The sequence below is a fragment of the Marmota marmota genome, unplaced genomic scaffold, assembly GCF_001458135.2.
Source record: "Marmota marmota marmota unplaced genomic scaffold, marMar, whole genome shotgun sequence".
NCBI classification, from domain to species: Eukaryota; Metazoa; Chordata; class Mammalia; order Rodentia; family Sciuridae; genus Marmota; species Marmota marmota.
The window spans coordinates 6407848-6426489 of NW_025999962.1; the positions used below are offsets into that span (position 1 = coordinate 6407848).

At 40.2% G+C, this 18642-nt stretch overlaps 1 protein-coding gene across 3 annotated transcripts in view; it reads right to left on the bottom strand.

Annotated features, from left to right (window-relative positions):
• Positions 1-1772: 1772 nt before the first annotated feature.
• Ep300 (E1A binding protein p300) overlaps positions 1773-18642 on the bottom strand; it is a 78882-nt gene continuing 62012 nt past the window's right edge. For all 3 annotated transcript variants that reach the window (XM_015501876.1, XM_015501874.1, XM_048803094.1), the window contains 11 exons: positions 17786-17842; positions 16588-16665; positions 14590-14657; positions 13207-13357; positions 12928-13074; positions 12244-12357; positions 10532-10697; positions 9667-9831; positions 8124-8285; positions 5396-5677; positions 1773-5055 (listed from right to left, as the gene is read on the bottom strand). In XM_015501876.1, coding sequence (XP_015357362.1) covers positions 2866-5055; positions 5396-5677; positions 8124-8285; positions 9667-9831; positions 10532-10697; positions 12244-12357; positions 12928-13074; positions 13207-13357; positions 14590-14657; positions 16588-16665; positions 17786-17842 — 3580 coding nt within the window. In that variant the 3' untranslated portion in view covers positions 1773-2865. The remainder of the gene's footprint in view (positions 5056-5395; positions 5678-8123; positions 8286-9666; positions 9832-10531; positions 10698-12243; positions 12358-12927; positions 13075-13206; positions 13358-14589; positions 14658-16587; positions 16666-17785; positions 17843-18642) is intronic.

The following is an 18642-nucleotide window of genomic DNA, read 5'->3' on the forward strand; positions in this document are numbered from 1 at the left end:
GTGCTGAGGATTGAACCCAGTGCCTCACACATGCTAGGCAAGTGCTCTGCCACTGAGCCACAACCCTAGCCCCTTCTTTTTTATTTTTAAATTGAGATATCATTCATATACCATAAAAAAGTACCCTTTCACTACCCAGGAATGCCAAAAATGAATCACCATCTTAAAGCATGCAGTTTTTATATTCACAGAACTGTACTACCATCACCAGAATTCCAGATCATTTTTTAAAAAATATTTATTTTTTAGTTTTCTGCGGACACAACATCTTTGTATGTATGTGGTGCTGAGGATCGAACCCGGGCCGCACGCATGCCAGGCGAGCGCGCTACCGCTTGAGCCACATCCCCAGCCCTGAAATTACCTTGTACTCTGTGACTCTGGACTAATCTATGTCTTCCCCCCTTCCTTAGCACTACTTCTGGTCTGGGGCAGCTATTTTTCTTCATCCCCACTTAAGCATTTCACCCTTTCTTCCTCCATGCAACACTGCAGTGACAGTGTGCAAGTTTAGTACTTTTGTTTTTGTGGTGCTGGGGATTGAACCCAGGACCTTAGGCATGTAAGGCAAGCACTCTACCCACTGAGCTATATATCCCCAGCCATTTTTAGTCAGAGGCACAGCTATGAAAACTGGGAAATTACTGCTTGGGAATGTAATGGAATTCATGGATCTCCCATTTGGGGGCTTCAGGCTAATCTTGGGTGCCTGGTCCTAGGGGATTAAGTGGCACTCACCACCTTCCACAGTGGGGTTTCCGCCAGTGGATCTGGAGATGCTCCCCAGCAGGATCTGGTTCTGGGCCAAGTTCCTTCTCACTTCTACTTCCCAATTTATCTCCCCTCTAAGATCTAGCTTCCATACTATCCTTCCCAGGCACTTTCCCCGATTCCTATTAAAACTTTCTCCCCCAACCCCTCTTGCATTCCTTGTCATTTAGCACTAGATTCTTGCTGTTCTTTACCTTAGTAAACCCTCCTTCTCTAGACCTTGGCTAGCTCCAAGGCAGGACTATATCCTCACCAAGTGCTGGATGGCCTGGCACAGATCTAGGTGCCCCCTATTTATCTGCTGGTTTGGTGACCTGAGGCAGGTAGGTGCTTGATACCTTTCTCAGAGCTAGCTCTGATGAATAGTGTACAAGTTCCCGTCAGAAAATGCTTATCTGTTTTGAGACCATAAAACGGAAGAGTCAAGATACCTGCCATATATCATGGTTAGTCCAAAGCTCTACCAAGACCAGACCAGACCTGCCAACTGATGTCAAAGCAGCTCAGTAATAGTGTTCAGTAATAGTGTTCTAATTAAAAACACCTGGTCATAGTCAACATCTAGCAAACTGCTGGGCTTACACTGTAATCTCAGCTGTCCAGGATTTTCTTTCTTTCCACACATTTTCCTTCAACTTGGTTCCTCTAACCCAATTCTTGTTGGGCAATTGGCAGTGGAAGCAAAAAAAAAAAAGGCAGGTGTGATCTCGTGGGTCCTCATTTTCATCCCCGGTAAGAGGGTAATTAGAAGACACCGAGGTCATCCTTACTTACTTAGATGATGATGATCCTGTCAGCTCAACTTTTGACATCTTACTGGTATTTGGAATGTTGTATTTTTTTCTCTCTGAACTTTGGACAAATTCTCCAACATCTATATAGGAATTCATTATATCTATTAAGGCAGCTGTAAACTCAGGTCTTCCTTTTCCCCTCTTAATCCTAAGCAATCGGGCAATTAAGACAAAGATGTGCCCCCAAGAAGTGAAACAAAGCTCAGGTGTCTGTCTCACACAGTTTATTTAACAATAGGTAATAAGAAATCAAATTTAACAGTCTATACAGTGATCCAAAGTTCATATTTATAAGTAATCAACTTTAATTGCATGATTTACAACAGTTGAGGGTTTTTGCTTTCTATTTTCAAGTTTTACAGAAAGTGTGTGTGTGTGGGGGCAGGGTAAGGAGGAAGAAAGCAAGCAAAGAAGAAACCCCAGGGACATTTTGCATGTTAAAATCATCCCACTGGAATCGTTTCTTACCCTCTTTTTTAATTTTTTCCTTTGTTAGATGTAAAAATAACGAAAAAAATTCTTTCAAGAAACAGAAACCACAATATATAATACATCGATTTGGCAGCTGCCCCTGTATATTTTGAAAAAGTCATTTTTTTCTCTCTACATGTACAAATTATTTTAATACTTGAAGTTTTACGCTCAGACTTACTGAATAGAAAATTTTCTGGAGCACAAAAGTTGACTTGAAGGGAGGAAAGGGGGAATTTTTTTTTTAAACATTTTTAAAAGAATGAACATCTTTGCACCCAGAGAAAGAAAATTGGTATTTTAATATATATTTATATATATTTATATATATATAGAATGTAATTTTAAAGTAACATTAACCCCTTTTGTCCTCTGGTTTTAGAAATGTTTTTTTTTTTTTTAACTCTTCCATAAAGTGAGGAAAATAGGGAAAAATGTCAACCATCTGCACCAGTAAATAATAACTATTAATATTACATATTTTCATTAATTTAAAAAAAATAATAAAACCTATTGGAGGTGCAAGGCAGGAGCATATGGTTGGCTTCAGACCTCAGCCTCCTCCCAGTGCACACTTAAACCACACACACAAGGGGGGAAAAAAAAGACTGGGTGTAACCAGCCATAACAAAAATATATTCTTTGTATTCTATCATCCCTCAGGTTCATCTTGCATGTTTGCTTAAACCACAAACGGCTACTGCACAGTTCTTATGTGTTCCAAAGAAAATTGTCTTTTAGGCTAAGAAAGATTCAAAAAAATTGTTTTCAGTACAAAAAGTCTTAAGAGAAAATAATTTTTTTGCTCCCAAAATACTACAAGGTGTCTCTAGTGTATGTCTAGTGTACTCTGTGAGAGGTTCGAATTCAAGTCTGAGTTATCGGTGCTGAGTCCCAGGTCCGTGGCGCTTGCACCATGGAGGTTTGCCATGCCTGGATTGCTAGCGAGCTGAGAAAGCATTGAATTCTGGTCCGGGCTGGCAAAATGCCCTTGTTCCATGGGATTGGTGGCCTGGGCAGCAACCAGTCCAGGATGTGGGGAACTGGTCTGTGGGGAGACGTGGTGTGGAGAAGGCTGAGGCTGCATCCTCGGGGATGGGCTGGAGTGGGGGGGTTGGGATTGCGGCCGTGGAGAAGGGACAGGCTGGGGAGAGCGCACTTGATTGGAGAGAGAATTGGGGATCTGCTGGCCTTGTAGGTGAGGGGACTGAGCCTGATTTGGGAGTATATGCTGTTGGGGGCTCATGGGGTTGGGTTGAGCAGGGGATCCCATCTGTTGTTGAAGGAGCCGTTGTTGATAGGCCTGTAGACTGGCTCCTGCCTCTGCTCCCAAGGCCTGGGGGAGCTGGCCCATCTGTCCCATATTCCCTTGTTGCATCTGCTGCATGTGATGTTGCATCCGCTGCTGTTGCTGCTGCTGTGGGGGGTAGCCAACTCCTTGGGGTTGTTGGAATTGGTTATGGTTGGCCATTCCTGGGCCGATTCCAGGCCCTGCTCCCTGTTGCTGCTGCTGCTGTTGTATCATCTGCTGTCGTCTTAAGATGTCTCGGAATTGTGAAGGCATGGTGTTGTGATTCATGTTCATTTGCTGCGCTTGGGGGCTCATCCCTCCCATGGGTGGTTGGAGTTGCTGCTGTGGCTGCTGCTGGGGCAGGCCAGCCCTCTGGACTCCTGCTTGCATGGGATTCATGTTCTGCATGGCTGGATTGGAGTGGACGCCCTGCTGACCTGGCATGGTAGGTGGTTGCAGCCCTGGCTGCCCCTGGGGCATGCCTGGCTGCCCAGGAAGAGGTTGTGGATTAGAGTTGGCATACTTGGCAGCCCGCTGCTTGATGAACGCAGCCAATAGCTGGGGGTTGGCGTGAAGGATACTAAGCACCTGTTGCTGCTGTAGGGGAGAGCTGGGAGACCTGAGAGTCCGCAAGAGGTTTTGTAAGGCTTGTTGAGACACAGTGCCTGGTTTGAGTGGGCTCACACCTACCTGGCCCAATCCTGGTTGTGGAGCCATGTTCAAGGGCTGACCATGTTGGGCCACTGACATCATGGCTGGCCTTGGCATCCCGGACTGGAGTTGCTGGGGCTGAGGCAGTCCTCCTTGGGCCCAGGGTGGCTGTTGCTGCATTCCTGTAGGTCCCATTCCTGGCTCCAGATGCCCAGTGGGACCTCTGGCCATGGGAGGTGGGTTCATTCCCATGGGAGTCATCTGGGGCATCTGGTGTTGGATTGGCCTTTGGAAAATTTGAACATGGGCCATCTGGCGCTGCGTCTCAGCTGCCCTCTGAATTTGCATTGCCATTTCTACTGCTGCAGGTGGGGGGCCTGGAAGGGGTGGTTGAGCAGTCTGAGGGGGGGTTGGAGGGGTCACCTGGCCTGCTGCCTTACCCTGGGACACAGGGCCAGCAGCCTGAGTCCTGGGTAAGTAGGGGGGCATGCTGTTGGGAGGGGTAGGCTGGGGCTGAGAGGTGGGCTGGGGCTGGGGTGTCTGTGGTGTGGTTGGCTGTTGGCCAGTTGGTGTGGTTGGAGTGGCAGGAGTTGGGGAGGGCAGGCCCTGTTGCCCCACCACACCAGTCCGCTGCATGCTGGCCATCCTCCTGCGGAGCATCTGAGCCTGCTGGAGCCGGTGCTGCAGTTGCTGTTGCCGGAGCTTTTGCTTGATGTTGAGGCAGAACGGCACAGGGCACTTGTTCTCCTGGCAGTGCTTGGCATGGTAGCAGCAGAGGGCAATGAGCTGCTTGCAGATAGGGCACCCACCATTGGTTTTCCGTTTGCAGCCCTTGGTATGCTGCACAACCCGCTTCATCTTCTGGCAAGAGGGCAGAGAACAGTTGGCATTGCGGCACTGGCAGGCATGGACCAGAGACTGGATACAGCGCTGGATGCTCAGGCGACGAGAATCTCCTGGGCTCTGGGTGGCTGCAGCCTGCTGGTTGTTGCTCTCATCATCTAAGCCGAGACCTAATTTCTCCATTTTGTGATCATGGTTTTTAGTGTTATAGCAGGTGATACACAAGTCATAATCCTGGGGAAAAAATAAGGAGTGCAGGTCAATTCTCGGAGAATTAAATCATTCCAAAAGCATTTTTAGATACTTGGCGTAGGCCTCTTCAAATATGAGGCCAGGGACTGGGGTTGTAGCTCAGTGATGGAGTGCTTGCCTCAAAAGTGTGAGGCACTGGGTTTGATCCTCAGCACCACATAAAAAAATAAATAAATATCAGGTCCATCTACAATTAAAACCAAGCCAAACAAAAAAGCAAACATGAGGTTGGGCCCTTTCTCAACCATGTAACATGTGTCTGCATCACCCTTTAAGACAATAAAGACCCAGAACCCCCTCCTTCCTACAACCTGGTACTGACCTCACATACGGTGCAGTGCCAGCGTGTCTCCACGTGGTGCTTGCACTCATTGCAGGTGTAGACAAAGCGGTCCTGGCTCTGTGTGTGCAGTTCCACCAGCATGCACATGGTGGACCACTGGGCTCGTCGGAGTGAAGAGAACTCCAGATGCTTGTCCCTGGCCAGGGTAAGGAATGCATCCCGACCATCCATCAGATCACAAGGGATGAGAGGGTCAGGATCAACGATGGGAGGCAGGGAGTTGGCAGCAGGGCCGGCGATGAGGCGGATCACAAAGAAGACCTGCCAAACAGATAAGCTTATTCTAACTCTAGTGTGCAACTATAGCAGAAAGAAGTTGGGCAGCACCCAGCGGGCTGAGTAGATGCAGGGTTAGCTTACTACCATACTTACCTCTCCTCCTATTCACCTATCTCTGTTCTCTCTGATTAGGTATAATGTATCTATCTTATCTTTCCCACTTGATTCAATAAATCCTTCAAAAATAAGAATGGTTTAGATCAGGCCCAGTATACAGTGAACATTTTGCTTCAAGACAGTCTAAGATGGAACTAATGGTTTAACCTGAATCTAATTGCGAGCAAACAATAGCTCAAAAAGAGAAAGTCTGCTTAACTACTCATCAAGAAAATACTCATGTCTCTGAAAGAAAGAAAAAGCTGGCAACAATTCAAAATGAAAGGCAACTCAACACAATTTGACTCAATATCCTGGACTAGAACACAGGACCAGACATTAGATGGTGACACTAGGGTAAGTTTCTTGAGTGGAAAAACAAAAACAAAAAACCCAAATTTTTGTTCACTGAAGGTTGGAAACTTGGAACAAACATCATTTCCCATGAAATTGGTACTGGGGATGGAACTATCACTGTGAGCTACATCCTCTTCTTATTTTCTGAGATAGGGTCTTGCTGAGTTGCTGAGGCTGGTCTTGAATTTGCGATCTTCCTGCCCCAGCCTCTCATGTTACTAGGATTACAGGTGTGCACCACTGTGCCTGGCTAGAACTATGAACTTTTTAAAATTATTTTTTAGTTGTTGATAGACTTTTATTTATTTATATGTGGTGCTGAGAATCGAACCCAGTGCCTTACTTACCCCAGTGCCTTACACATGCCAGGTGCTACCACTGAGTAGCAGCCCCAGCCCTAGAACTATACTTTTATTCAACTAATTACACTATCTGCTATGCAGTCCATGCTGGTTTTAGCCAGCTTCTAACAGACTGAAAATCTGCAGACTGGCAGGAAGATCTGCAATGCACTGGGCCAAGCACGTTTGCTGCTTTTGTTACTATCTATAGTGAAGCTAATACACTGATTTATAACCTACTCCAGAGCCTCAGAATTCAGGCCCTAAGATTAAAACCCAGTCATGGAATGAATGTGTCCACAATTTAAGTTAAACTTAAAGCATTAACTACTGTTTGAAGAATTAAAAGAGCTAGTAACTATCAACTGTTGATAATTAATACCCAATTAGTAACTCAGGAATTCTTCATTTTGATAGCATGGCTGAGGTTATGGTATCAAGCCTGTATTTCTCTGATAACCACGTCAGTTTGCTAAGCCTCAATAAAAAAGGGGGATGGGCACAGTAGTGGACTATGGGAAAAGATGCTTGAATACCTAAAAGGTATAATTACAGGAGAGGGTTCTGCATATTTATTTCTCTTCCAAAGAAACTGCTTAACCAATAGTTGTAATTCCATATTTAAAATCAAACTTTCTGTTCCCTCTCCACATAACTGCCACTTCCTGTAAAAGAATAACTTGGTGTCTGTAAGAATTGAACTGTGAAATTGAATCCACCACCACCACAAAACTTTATCTTTAAGTGTCTTGGTTTTTCTTATGGGAAACTCCAGTTATATCCTCAACCATAACAAATTATTTGTCATAAGTATATATGTGAATGATTGATTTTTCTCCAATTCTACTTCCTAATTTTACTTTTTTTTTTTTTTTAACCCACCACTGAATCACATTCCCATCCCTTTGAGACATGGTCTCAATAAATTGTTGAGATTAGAGGCATGCCCCATCATGCCTGGTTCCAAAGCTACGGTCAACATTTTTTTTTTTTCTTTCCCCATTTCTTTCTCAAAAGCACCATTACAAACAAACTGAAATGGCTAATGGAGTTAAAATTTTTTTTTTTATATACTGGGGATTGAACTCAGGGGTACCTGACCACTGAGCCACATCCCCAGTCCTATTTTGCATTTTATTAAGGGACAGGTCTCATGGAGTTGCTTAGTGCCTCACAGTTGCTGAGGCTGGCTTGAACTCGTGATTATCCTGCCTCAGTCTCTCAAGCTGCTGGGATTATAGGTATGTGCCACTGTGCCCAGCTGGCTAATGGGAGTTCTAAGGAGTTTAGAAAAATAACATTCACCAAACACGATGAACATTTGAGGACTATGGTTGTGGCTCAGTGGTAGAGCGCTTGCTTAGCATGTGTGGCACTGCGTTCAATCCTCAGCACCGCATAAAAAAATAAAATAAAAACAGATAACGTTATAGAGTTAGACAAACTATGCATATACTTTTGAGTTATAAATCCAATGACCGCACAAGCTAATAAACACTGTCTTATAAAACCCACTAAGACTCTTTTTAAAAAGAGTTCTCCCCCATGAATTTTCAGTGGTTTGGTGCTTACATCATAAATGCCAATTGGGGTGGGTCGTTTCTTTCACCCACCTCTTGGAGACTGCCTCTTACCTCTTTATGTTTCTCCATGGTTGCATATAGTTTCTGAGAGAGGTCATTAGATACATTGGGCATACCAGGCTTCTTTTTGTTACCCCTACTCAAGCTGCTCTTGTTTTTGCTGGTTTTCTTATTATTTTTCTTTTTAGCATTTTTGCTGTCTCCTTTTGTCACCTATATGGTGGCCAGAAAGACAAGAAAACAATTAAGGTTTTATTAAGAAGCGATTTGTAAACAATTCTGAAGATAAAATGACTCTTCTCCCCTTTTAAGCTAGAGATTAAACTTATATTTCACAAGCTCTTCACTTTTAAGCTGCTATTTATAGCAAACTAATATTTACTAATATATTTGCCCCAATTTTCTCCAGTGCAGACCTGATCCTTCATTACGGTGATTGATGCATCCCTAACACTCTGCCTAGAAGAGCCTCACAGTGCACAGACCCCGATGATGGAACAAAGCCCAGATCATGGCTAAGAAACAAGGAATGGCTGTATGGGGTAGTACAGAGTGCATGGAGCAGATGATCCATAAGACCTTGGTTTTGTATCCTTCCAACTTTCATTCTAGAATTGTATGAGCCTATAAAACCAACAAAAGAGCTCCAACCCATCCTGAAAAACCAAGTATTTTAAACTAAAAGGCTATGTAGAATTTGTATGTGTGTGTATATGGTGTTGGGGATTAAACCCAGGGCCTCATCCACACTAGGCAAGCGCTCTACCACTAAGCCAACATCCCCAACCCTAGGATTTCTTTATAAGTCAGAAATCTAATTAGGACTCCAATTAAAAAAAAAAGAAAAAGCCAGTACGGTGAATTCTAGATATGCTCTGGAAAGTGACTGTCAGGGTTACTAAGCCAAGTTCTATGTGACGGAGAAGCAAAACTGTCCCAGGCCTAATTTTTAATAGCCATAAATGCCATACGAAAGGGCTCTTAGTTAAAAATTAAAGGGAGGAATGTGGCGGTGGCTGAGAATGCAGGTCTGCAGTAAAGTGCTTGTCTCATGTGCATGAGGCCCTGTGTTTTTATTCCTGAGACTGGAAGGAAAAAGGTGGAAAACAGATGCCAGAAGTATGGCCCTCAAGGTCTAAAATATCCATAACTAAGCCCTTTAGATAGATAATTCTTTACGGCTGTAAAGATGTAGCTCAGTGGTATGCCTAGCATGCTCAAGGCCCTGGGTTTTAATTTCCAGTATGGGGGAAAAAAACGACACCATACACAAAGTCAGTTTTTCAGAATTAATTCTTATTTCTTTTATCACTTATTACTCATCTAAATTGTAAAAGGGAGTCTGATGCTAAAGAGGATGATAATCAGAGAAATAGAATCATATGAAATCTTTCTAAGCCACCATTTTTTGTCAAAATTTTTTCATGGTGCTGGAGATGGAACCCAGGACCCCACACATGCCACTTGAGCTATGTCCTCAGCCATCTTGCTCAATTTAAAAAGAGTTCTTTCACACCAAGGTAAAAAGTGAAGCTCCTATCTGGATTATTTGTAAGATTCAAGGCAGACAGTGAAAAGAAAACAATGCCCTTACATCAGTGCTTTCATTGCTGGTGTTTTCTTCCCGCTTTCTCTCTTCTTCCTCTTGTTCCAGTTCCTTAATACTCTCTTCCAAAACATTGGGCCAAAAATCACCCTCAAAGTATGGCAATTCCTTTGCACTTGTCAATCGATCTTCAGTAGCTTGTTTAAAAATATCCTGTAAAAACATCGTAGTACAAACAGTAATTTCTGTTTTCTTAAAGCATTGATTATATGACACAAGATGAAGTATTAAAATGTCTTCTAAAAGCTGGCTGAGATTTTATCCCTAACCCATATGTCAGGAAGATATTTAGTGTCATGCATGAACAGTGAGAAAACCTGGTCTGATGTCAGTATCCCAGTTTTCTCTTTCCTATACTCATGATGATAGGAATATATTCTGCTTTAACATAAACACATGGTGTAGTATTTTCCTGCTAGGTCTAAGAGATGGCACTAGCACTAGCAGCCCTCCTTCTAATTGTTATGTTATTGGCATTCCAGGAGGCTTTATGGTTCAAAATGACCCAAACTACAATACTGGGAACTGTTGTTGCTACTGAATGGTTTGCTGGGCTGCTTGGAAAAAAAAAAAAATTGTTGTTTTCCTCAACTTAGTGCACATCATAAGATGGTCGAAATTCATTGATGTTTAAATAACATGTCTATTATTTTAATTGGCCATAACAGATTTCTTGATCTACAACTCAAAAACACCTAGTGTTTCTTTGAAAATTTTCATCTGTATAAAATAAAGACACTTTATCAAATTAGCATAATTGTACCAATTATGTGGAAGAAGCAAACAGAAGACTTGTAAAACGACAGAAAACAGAGTAGCCAAGAATACAGTATATTTTCATACTCCAACTGACCTTGTAGTCATGGACAATACGCTCTGACACAGCCTTGTCAAGCATCTTTTTGTACCACTCCTGCAGTCGCTTAGGTTTGGGTATCTTCTGGTCAGGAGGATGGCAATGGAAGATGTAGTCATCCCCCTCACTTGGTGGACATGCCCAAATATGCCCTGTTGTATATCTAACACCACAAAGAGAAGGAACACCAAGAGGTCATTCATTCTAGACAGAATGTTATATATTGAACTATACTCCTATCCCTTTTTCTTTTAAGACAGGGTTCTGGCCTGGGATTCTTTCCCCTGTCAATTTAGCCTCCTGCTTATAGGCATGCATCACTGCACTTACCCTTCATATAAGAGATGGGATCTCACTATGTTGCCCAGGCTGCCCTAGGTTCAGAGATTCTCCTGCCTATACTATGAAGTAGCTGGGATTACATGTGCACCACTGCACCTGGTAGAATTTAAACTTCAAACCACATGGATAGAGCCGATACAGAAGCCAATAATTTTTCTCAAGATAACAAACTGCACAATCTAACATCAGATCAAAATTCTTAGGCCAGAACTAGGCATAATACACAGCAATAAAAATGGATCTCACATTGCCATATGGGGAATTTCATTCAGAGAGGGGATTATTTAGCTCTGTATCAAAATCCCAGATTTATATTTTACCACCAAAAAAATATTTTTTAAAAATATTTATTTTTTAGTTGTAGTTGGACACAGTACCTTCATTTTACTTATTTTTATGTGGTGCTAAGGATGGAACCTAGGGTCTCACACTTGTAAGGCAAGCGCTCTACCACTGAGCCACAAACCCCAGCCCCCAAACGAAGATTTTAATGCAAGGAACATGGCCCATTTTAACAAAAGGTTAAATGAAAGGCAAACTTGCCTTCCACATTTTATTCTCTAGGATATGTATACATGGAATACCTTTAAAACTGTTTTGTTTTTGGTCTTGATACTCAGGTGTCACAAGATCAAATGCAGTTCAAGATTTGGCCTTTAATGGGGCTGGGATTGTGGCTCAGCGATAGAGCGCTTGCCTAGCACGGGCGGGACCCGGGTTCGATCCCCAGCACCACAAAAAAAATAAAGGCATTGTGTTGTGTCCATCTATAAGTAAAATAAAATAAAGATTTGGCCCTTAGTGGGGGACAGTGGCACACACCATAACTAGCTTCTTGCAAGGCTGAGGCAGGAAGATCACAAGTTCAAGTCCAGATGGGGTAATTCAGTAAGACCCCATCTCAAGATTAAAAATGAGAAAGGGATATGGATGTGGCCCCTGGTTTCCATCCCCAGTATGTAGGAGGGATGGGGTGAGGGGAGGGAGATTGCAAACCAACATTCAATTTCAATTGAAGAAAATAAAGCTAAGGGGCTAGGGATGTGGCTCAAGCGGTAACACGCTCGCCTGGCATGTGTGCGGCCCGGGTTTCATCCTCAGCACCACATACAAACAAAGATGTTGTGTCTGCCGATAAATATTAATAAATAAATAAATAAAGCTAAACTAGGATGGGTGAAACTAGGAAAATAATCCTTTGTATTAGTAGCATTAACTTCACAGGGGCTCCAATAATGTTCAGATTATAGTTAATGTGAGATAAGAACCAAGGTCAGGAAAAGGTAAAAATTATGTATTTAAACATTTCCGCCTATGTTCTCACCACCACAATAACATTGTTTAAAAGAAATTATCAATATACTTACCCTAATTTCTTGACATATTCTAAATATCCAATTAGAATTTCATGATAGACTGCAGTCCTCAAGCATTTAGGACGGAAGAAATGAACACTATCGAGGTAAGATATATATACTCTCCTGTATCAAAAACGGAGAAAAAAATAAGACATACATCACAAAGAATTGTTATTTTATGTGGCTAAAAATACTTTCCCTTTCTTCTACGTTCTTTGCTCACCCTTTCAACTGTAGTGCTTGTTAACATTAGTAAACAAATAGATTGTGGACCTTTCAGAGAAGTTCATGAGCCTTAAACTTCCTGTATTAATACCCAGCATGGCACATATTATACCAGTCAATATATATATTGAATATATTCTGACAGAATTCTTATTCTTGCCTTTCATACTGTTTTGGGAGACAGAATTTCTAACCATCCTACTCCAAATATTAGCAACCTAGATTTAAGTCAATTTTCTGAAATGTATGAGTTTAGTTCCAGGCTGCTACTCATATCCTTTAAGAGAAGCGTTGTATAGTTATTTTCTGTTTGGGGGCCATTTTGTCAATCTGTTTGACTTAATACTTTAGTGTGCTTGTTCCAACCAAGCACACTAAACACTTTAACCCTGTAATGCTTTTTCATCTGTTATTATTATTTTCAAGCCCTACACAAATTAGAAATTAGCCATAGCAAGGCAGTCATACCTCTGGTTGGGTGGAGGGCAGTCAGAGCCATACTCTTGAACATGCATGCCAAAGAAGCACAAGTCAACACCATCAATCTCTTCAAAGGCAAAGAGGGCTTTGGTTCGGTATGGAAAGGATTCTGCCATCTCTCCACTATCTACAAACCTGCACAATACGGATTAGGGGAAAAAAAAAAAACCACAACATATATCATTCAGGTTGGAATGACCAACAGAACCTAGGTATGAACAACTATGGATCCATAAGAGAAAAAAAAGGAAATTAATTAATAGATACCTTGCTTTCATGCCTGGTTTGACCTCCACAGTTTTGTCTGAAGCATGAACAACCCTAACAGTAACCTCTCCTGATTCAGGATGATTTTGTCGCCTCAGAAAGTCATTCACTCGATTCTCTAGAAAGGTGCCAAGCCTGGTAGATGGCAACCCTAAGAACACACATTAAAAGTTAAAAAGGTATGGCCTTGGGTTCAACCCCCAGAATAAACAAAATCAATACCAAAACAAAAAACCTCACCAAGATTATTGAAATCTTACTATCAGTCTTGAGGTTCAATCTCAAATCTCATTGTGCTCCTCATTCCCAGTGTAAACAGAAAAACAAACTAAAATTTTTAAAAAGTTAGCTAGGTAGTCTGTATAGGGAAGGGGGCAGAGGAAGAAAATTTTGTTTATATGTCATACTAGAGTGGGGCTATGCATAATTCTCTGTATCACTGTGATTTAAGTATGTGCTATTTAAAGGAAGCAAAGTACTCAAATAATGTCTAAATTCATATTTCAACTATTTGGGAAGTTTTCAAAAGTCAAATCCATAGAACAATGAACATCAACATGGACTTTGCAATATTATATATATATGTGTGTGTGTGTGTGAACAATATCTTTTTATTTATTAATTTCATCTTATCTTTTATTTATTTATTTTTACATGGTGCTGAGGATAGAACCCAGGGTCTCGCACAAGTGCAGCAAGCGCTCTTCCGCTGAGCCACAACCCCAGCCCAAGATAATATATATTTTAATATTTTTCTTAGTTGTAGTTGGACATTTACTTATTTATTTTTATGTGGTGCTGAGGATCGAACCTAGGGCATTGCATGTGCTAGGTGAGAGGTCTACCATAGAGCCACAATAATGGTTGAGCAAATTTAAAAACAGTATAGGAGTCAAAGCAATCCATAGGTCACCAATATACTGCAAAAGCATCTATAAAACTAAATAAAATACTACAATGACATTATTAGTGTCAATTACTTTTATGATAAAATATTCTCTTTCTTTTCTGCAGTACAGTGGATTGAACTCAGAGGCACTCTACCACTGAGCTACATCTCTTGCCCTTTTTATTTTTGAAACAGGGTCTCAGTAAGTTGCCCAGACTGGCCTCAAACTTGTGATTCTCCTGCTCCACATTGCCTGGAAAAGATCATGTGAAGCCTAAATGTCGTCCCTATAAATGATATAGTTGCTCAGAGGATGGCATTTCTGGCCAATTATTTCCACATGTGGTCCTCATTATGAAATGCTCCAAGTGAGGAGAAACATACAAAAAAGGAAAGCATGTTGTGTCTAATCAATTTCACACAAAAAATGCAGATTACAATTCAATTTTCAGTAGATTACTGATTAAATAACTTTAAATAAGATTAAAACTTACTTTTAGCAGAAAACTTATTCTCTTTTCTAGTTCGTGCAGTTTTCTTTAAACAGCCATCACAGACAAATCTAAAATGTAAACCAAGACTTTGCTTACACAACATAGCATTTAAGTTAACATAGATTAAAAAACAACAAAAAACAAAACTTGTCATTTGCATAAAATTAAAATTCAGAAGACAACCTGACACATGTATTTCTGCATATGCAACAAAAGGTTAATACAAAGAATACACACAGCACCTTTAGGAATCAGTAAGAAAAATTTTAAGAAATGTGAAGGGCAAATAAATTGGTTTATATATGAAAAGATTAGATTAGAAACTAAGACAGGAATATTCTCCTGGCCAATCACAGTGGCACAAGTGTTGATATTTCCTAAATGCTACAGGTAGAAATGTACATTTTAAAAGTAGAACCAACTGATTTCAAACATACATTCTCTTTGTTCCTATAATTACGTGTGTGTACATGTAGTTTCTTGCAACCTGAAATCACATAAACATCAATAATTAACTAAATGGGTTATAGGACATTACAGAAACTAAGGATCCATTAAAGATACAGCAGACTTAGGCATGGTGATATACCCCTGTAATCCCACCTACTTGGGAGACTGAACTAGGAGAAGAGCAAGGCCAGCCTGGGAAACATAGCAAGATCCTGTCTCAAAACTAAAAGCTGGGCACAGTGGCACATGCTTGTAATCGCAGAAGATCACAAGTGCCTCAGCAACTTTGAGACCCTATCTCAAAAATAAAAAGGGCTGGAGATACAGCTCAGGGGTAGAGCACTTGCCTAGTATGTCTAAGTTGCTGGCTTTGATCTCTAGTAATTATCCAAAATTAAAGGAATCAAAACCAAACCCCAAAACCCCCAAAGTGCAGCACACATAAATGAATGTCCCTGATGTATCAGATGCAAAAACTAAAAAAAAAGAACTAGTATTTACATCAGTAAAACATAATGAAACAGAAATAGATGTGGGAACTGTTAGCCATGGTTATTCTGGTGGTGAGGAATTTGGGTGGAAGAGAAGAAAGAATCTTATTTTTTACTTTATTGATTTAGGAAAAAAGCAAGCTTAATAATGTAAATATTATCTCAAACTAGCTGACTGCTCCTAAATTGTAGTAACCATAAGAAATCTCTTTAATCATAATCATTCTTATCAAGTCTACAATTATTAAATAGAGCTCTAAAAAAGCACACTTCAAGATAATTCAAACCGAAAATTAAGTAGTAACTAAAAATCACCTATTGTAATTTTCCTTAGAGTTATATTTTCTATAAAACCAAAAACCAAAAACCTTTTTTGGCTGTGCTGGGGGTCAATTCCATATTTTCTGTAAAAATTTTAACTAGTTTCCCCTTTCCTATGTGACCATCAAACCAGAATTAATAATTTGTCCAATGTGTAATGGAGATCCATGAAGCCCTGTATTTCCCTTTCTTCCTTGGGAATGGAGCTGGGATCAGCCCCATTATTGCATAGTGAAAGGTTGTCTGTCCCTCTCTCAATATGAGCCTATACTGCAGGTACAGCTATGTAACTTGTCCCCATCCCCACCAAAAACTGTTTAAGTCAAAACACTTAGCAAAGTCATCATTTATCATACCATTCATAGCATGTGTTCTAAAGTAGTAACAAGTGTCCCTCACCAATATCTGTATCTATTTTTCTATTGCTATATGACATCTAACACCTGCTTTATCAAAAGATTTACTTTTGATATAACAATTTTAATGTAACACCCAGCGGAATAAAATATACATATATGAATGAAAAGAATGCATGCAAATAAGAGAGAAATCTATTTTTTATTTTTGGATTTTAGGTTATTTAATGTTTCAAACATTAAATCATACTGAGATTTTTCCCAATCCAAAGAAAACATTTTAAAGACAATAACTCTGAAGGTAAAAATGGTTATGGCAAAGAAAAAAACTTAATATTCATGAAGAAAAATTCCAGAGAAAACATTGATATAAGCCTCACCCAGCTGGCCAGATGATCTCATGATGAAGGACACAGATCTGATGCATCTTCCTTCCACACTCTGTACATTCAACAAACCTGAAATTGCAAGCCAATGCCAAAATTAACACAGAAACTTCAATGAAATTCAAACTGAAAATTAAGTAGTAACTAAAGAAATTTCCAGGGTTGGGTTATAGCTCAGTGATAGAACATTTGCCTAGCATGTATGAGGCACTGGGTTTGATTCTCTCAGCACTACATATAAATGCATACATAAAAAAAAAAAATTAGTTGTCAATGGACCTTTTTTTAATTTCCAGTATTTCTTTTTTTAAAGAGAGAGAGAGAGATTTATTTTTTAGTTTTCGGCGGACACAACATCTTTGTTTGTATGTGGTGCTGAGGATTCGAACCCGGGCTGCACACATGCCAGGCGAGCGCGCTACCGCTGGAGCCACATCCCCAGCCCCCAAATTTCCAGCATTTCTAACAATTCAAAAGCTAGCCAAGGTCAAGCCCAAAAAACTGGAAAAACAATTTAATGAACTTTTTATTTTTAAAAACGTTTAGTGTTTATAGATAAAGCAAATTTCAAAAGTAATAATATTCAGTCATTAAATGTGACCATCTTAAATTTGACTATGGAAAGACAGTATAAATTTCTGTACATAACAAATTTCTGTATTATCTCAACGAGTCCAATACCATCCCCATCCATTGTAGAAACACCTAAAAAACTGGTATATTTTTCAGTGCTCCAGGGGCTTCAAATGAAGGGATTATGAGCATGCACTGTAAATGCAGGACATAATGGAACATGGAACACAAAGCACTGAGCAGAGGTAATGTGATGTTTCACATGGGCCCATAGAAACACTATGAACAGCTGTGCTGGGGATATAGCCCAGTGGTAGAGTGCTTGCCTACTGTATGTGAGGCGCTGGTTCCTTAACCAGTCCAAAAAAAAAAAAAGAGAGAGAGAACCACCACAATAAAACATTAAATCATTCAGTAAAATATATATGAACACTACTACCTGGAAATACAAACTAACATAACAGGCGTAGTTCCTAAATGCTTTCCATATTTTTTCTGGTGATTTAAATGTACATCATGTAGATTTAACACAGAAATATAGTCATCTGATCATGGAAAACGAGAATGAAAGAAAGGAAAAAAGTCAAAGTGTATTGATTGGTCAAGAGAAACTACTTACAATTCAGGATCCAATGTGTCATTTTTTCTCTTGGAAAACTGTTCTTTATTTATTGTACTAAGGAGAGAAAACAGACACTGTGAGAAAAGGCAATAGAGAAAGATGAGCAATCTAACCATATCTAACTAAAGGGATCACACCCACATAGTAGGTGGATAATTTAGATACTTTAGGGGTGTGTGTGTGTGTATATACATATATGCATTCTTGGGCTACACAAATGCATGTTTATGAAAAGGAATTTTCAACAGGACTTTACAGTACATAAATTTGCCCTAAAATGAAATGAAGAACCCAGATTTAAATATAAAAATTCCTTTTCTATCTGACCCACTGTTTTACACACTTTTTTATAAGCTTGATGTAAAACAGCAGGAAGTAAACCTCTATTTAAAAAAATTCTTTATCAGTAATGTCTCGACACTCAACTTTTCTATCAAGAGAAAATCTCAACATTAAGAATATAGTTAGTTACTCCTTGGTATCAGAGGGAGCCAGGAACACTATAACTATAGATACTAACAATCCACAGATGTTCAAGTCTTTTATTTTTGATTGACAGTAGAAATGGAGGCTAATTGTATATAATTCAGGTTCTTATAGTTACCCAAAAGAGGCTAATTTTGAAGGACAAAAATTCTATATTTCATATACAGTATATACACATATATATTTAAAGCAATTTCCCATGGCAGCCCTTTCTGAAGTCCAGCACATCATACTGCTCAGGCCTTAGTACATACAGAAGCTATGGATCTCACATGTTCTGCCTAGAATCAACTTTAGAGGCTCACATTGATACTGTGATTTTTCCTTACAAAAATGGGGACACTTCCAAATTTAAAAGCATTTCCTAC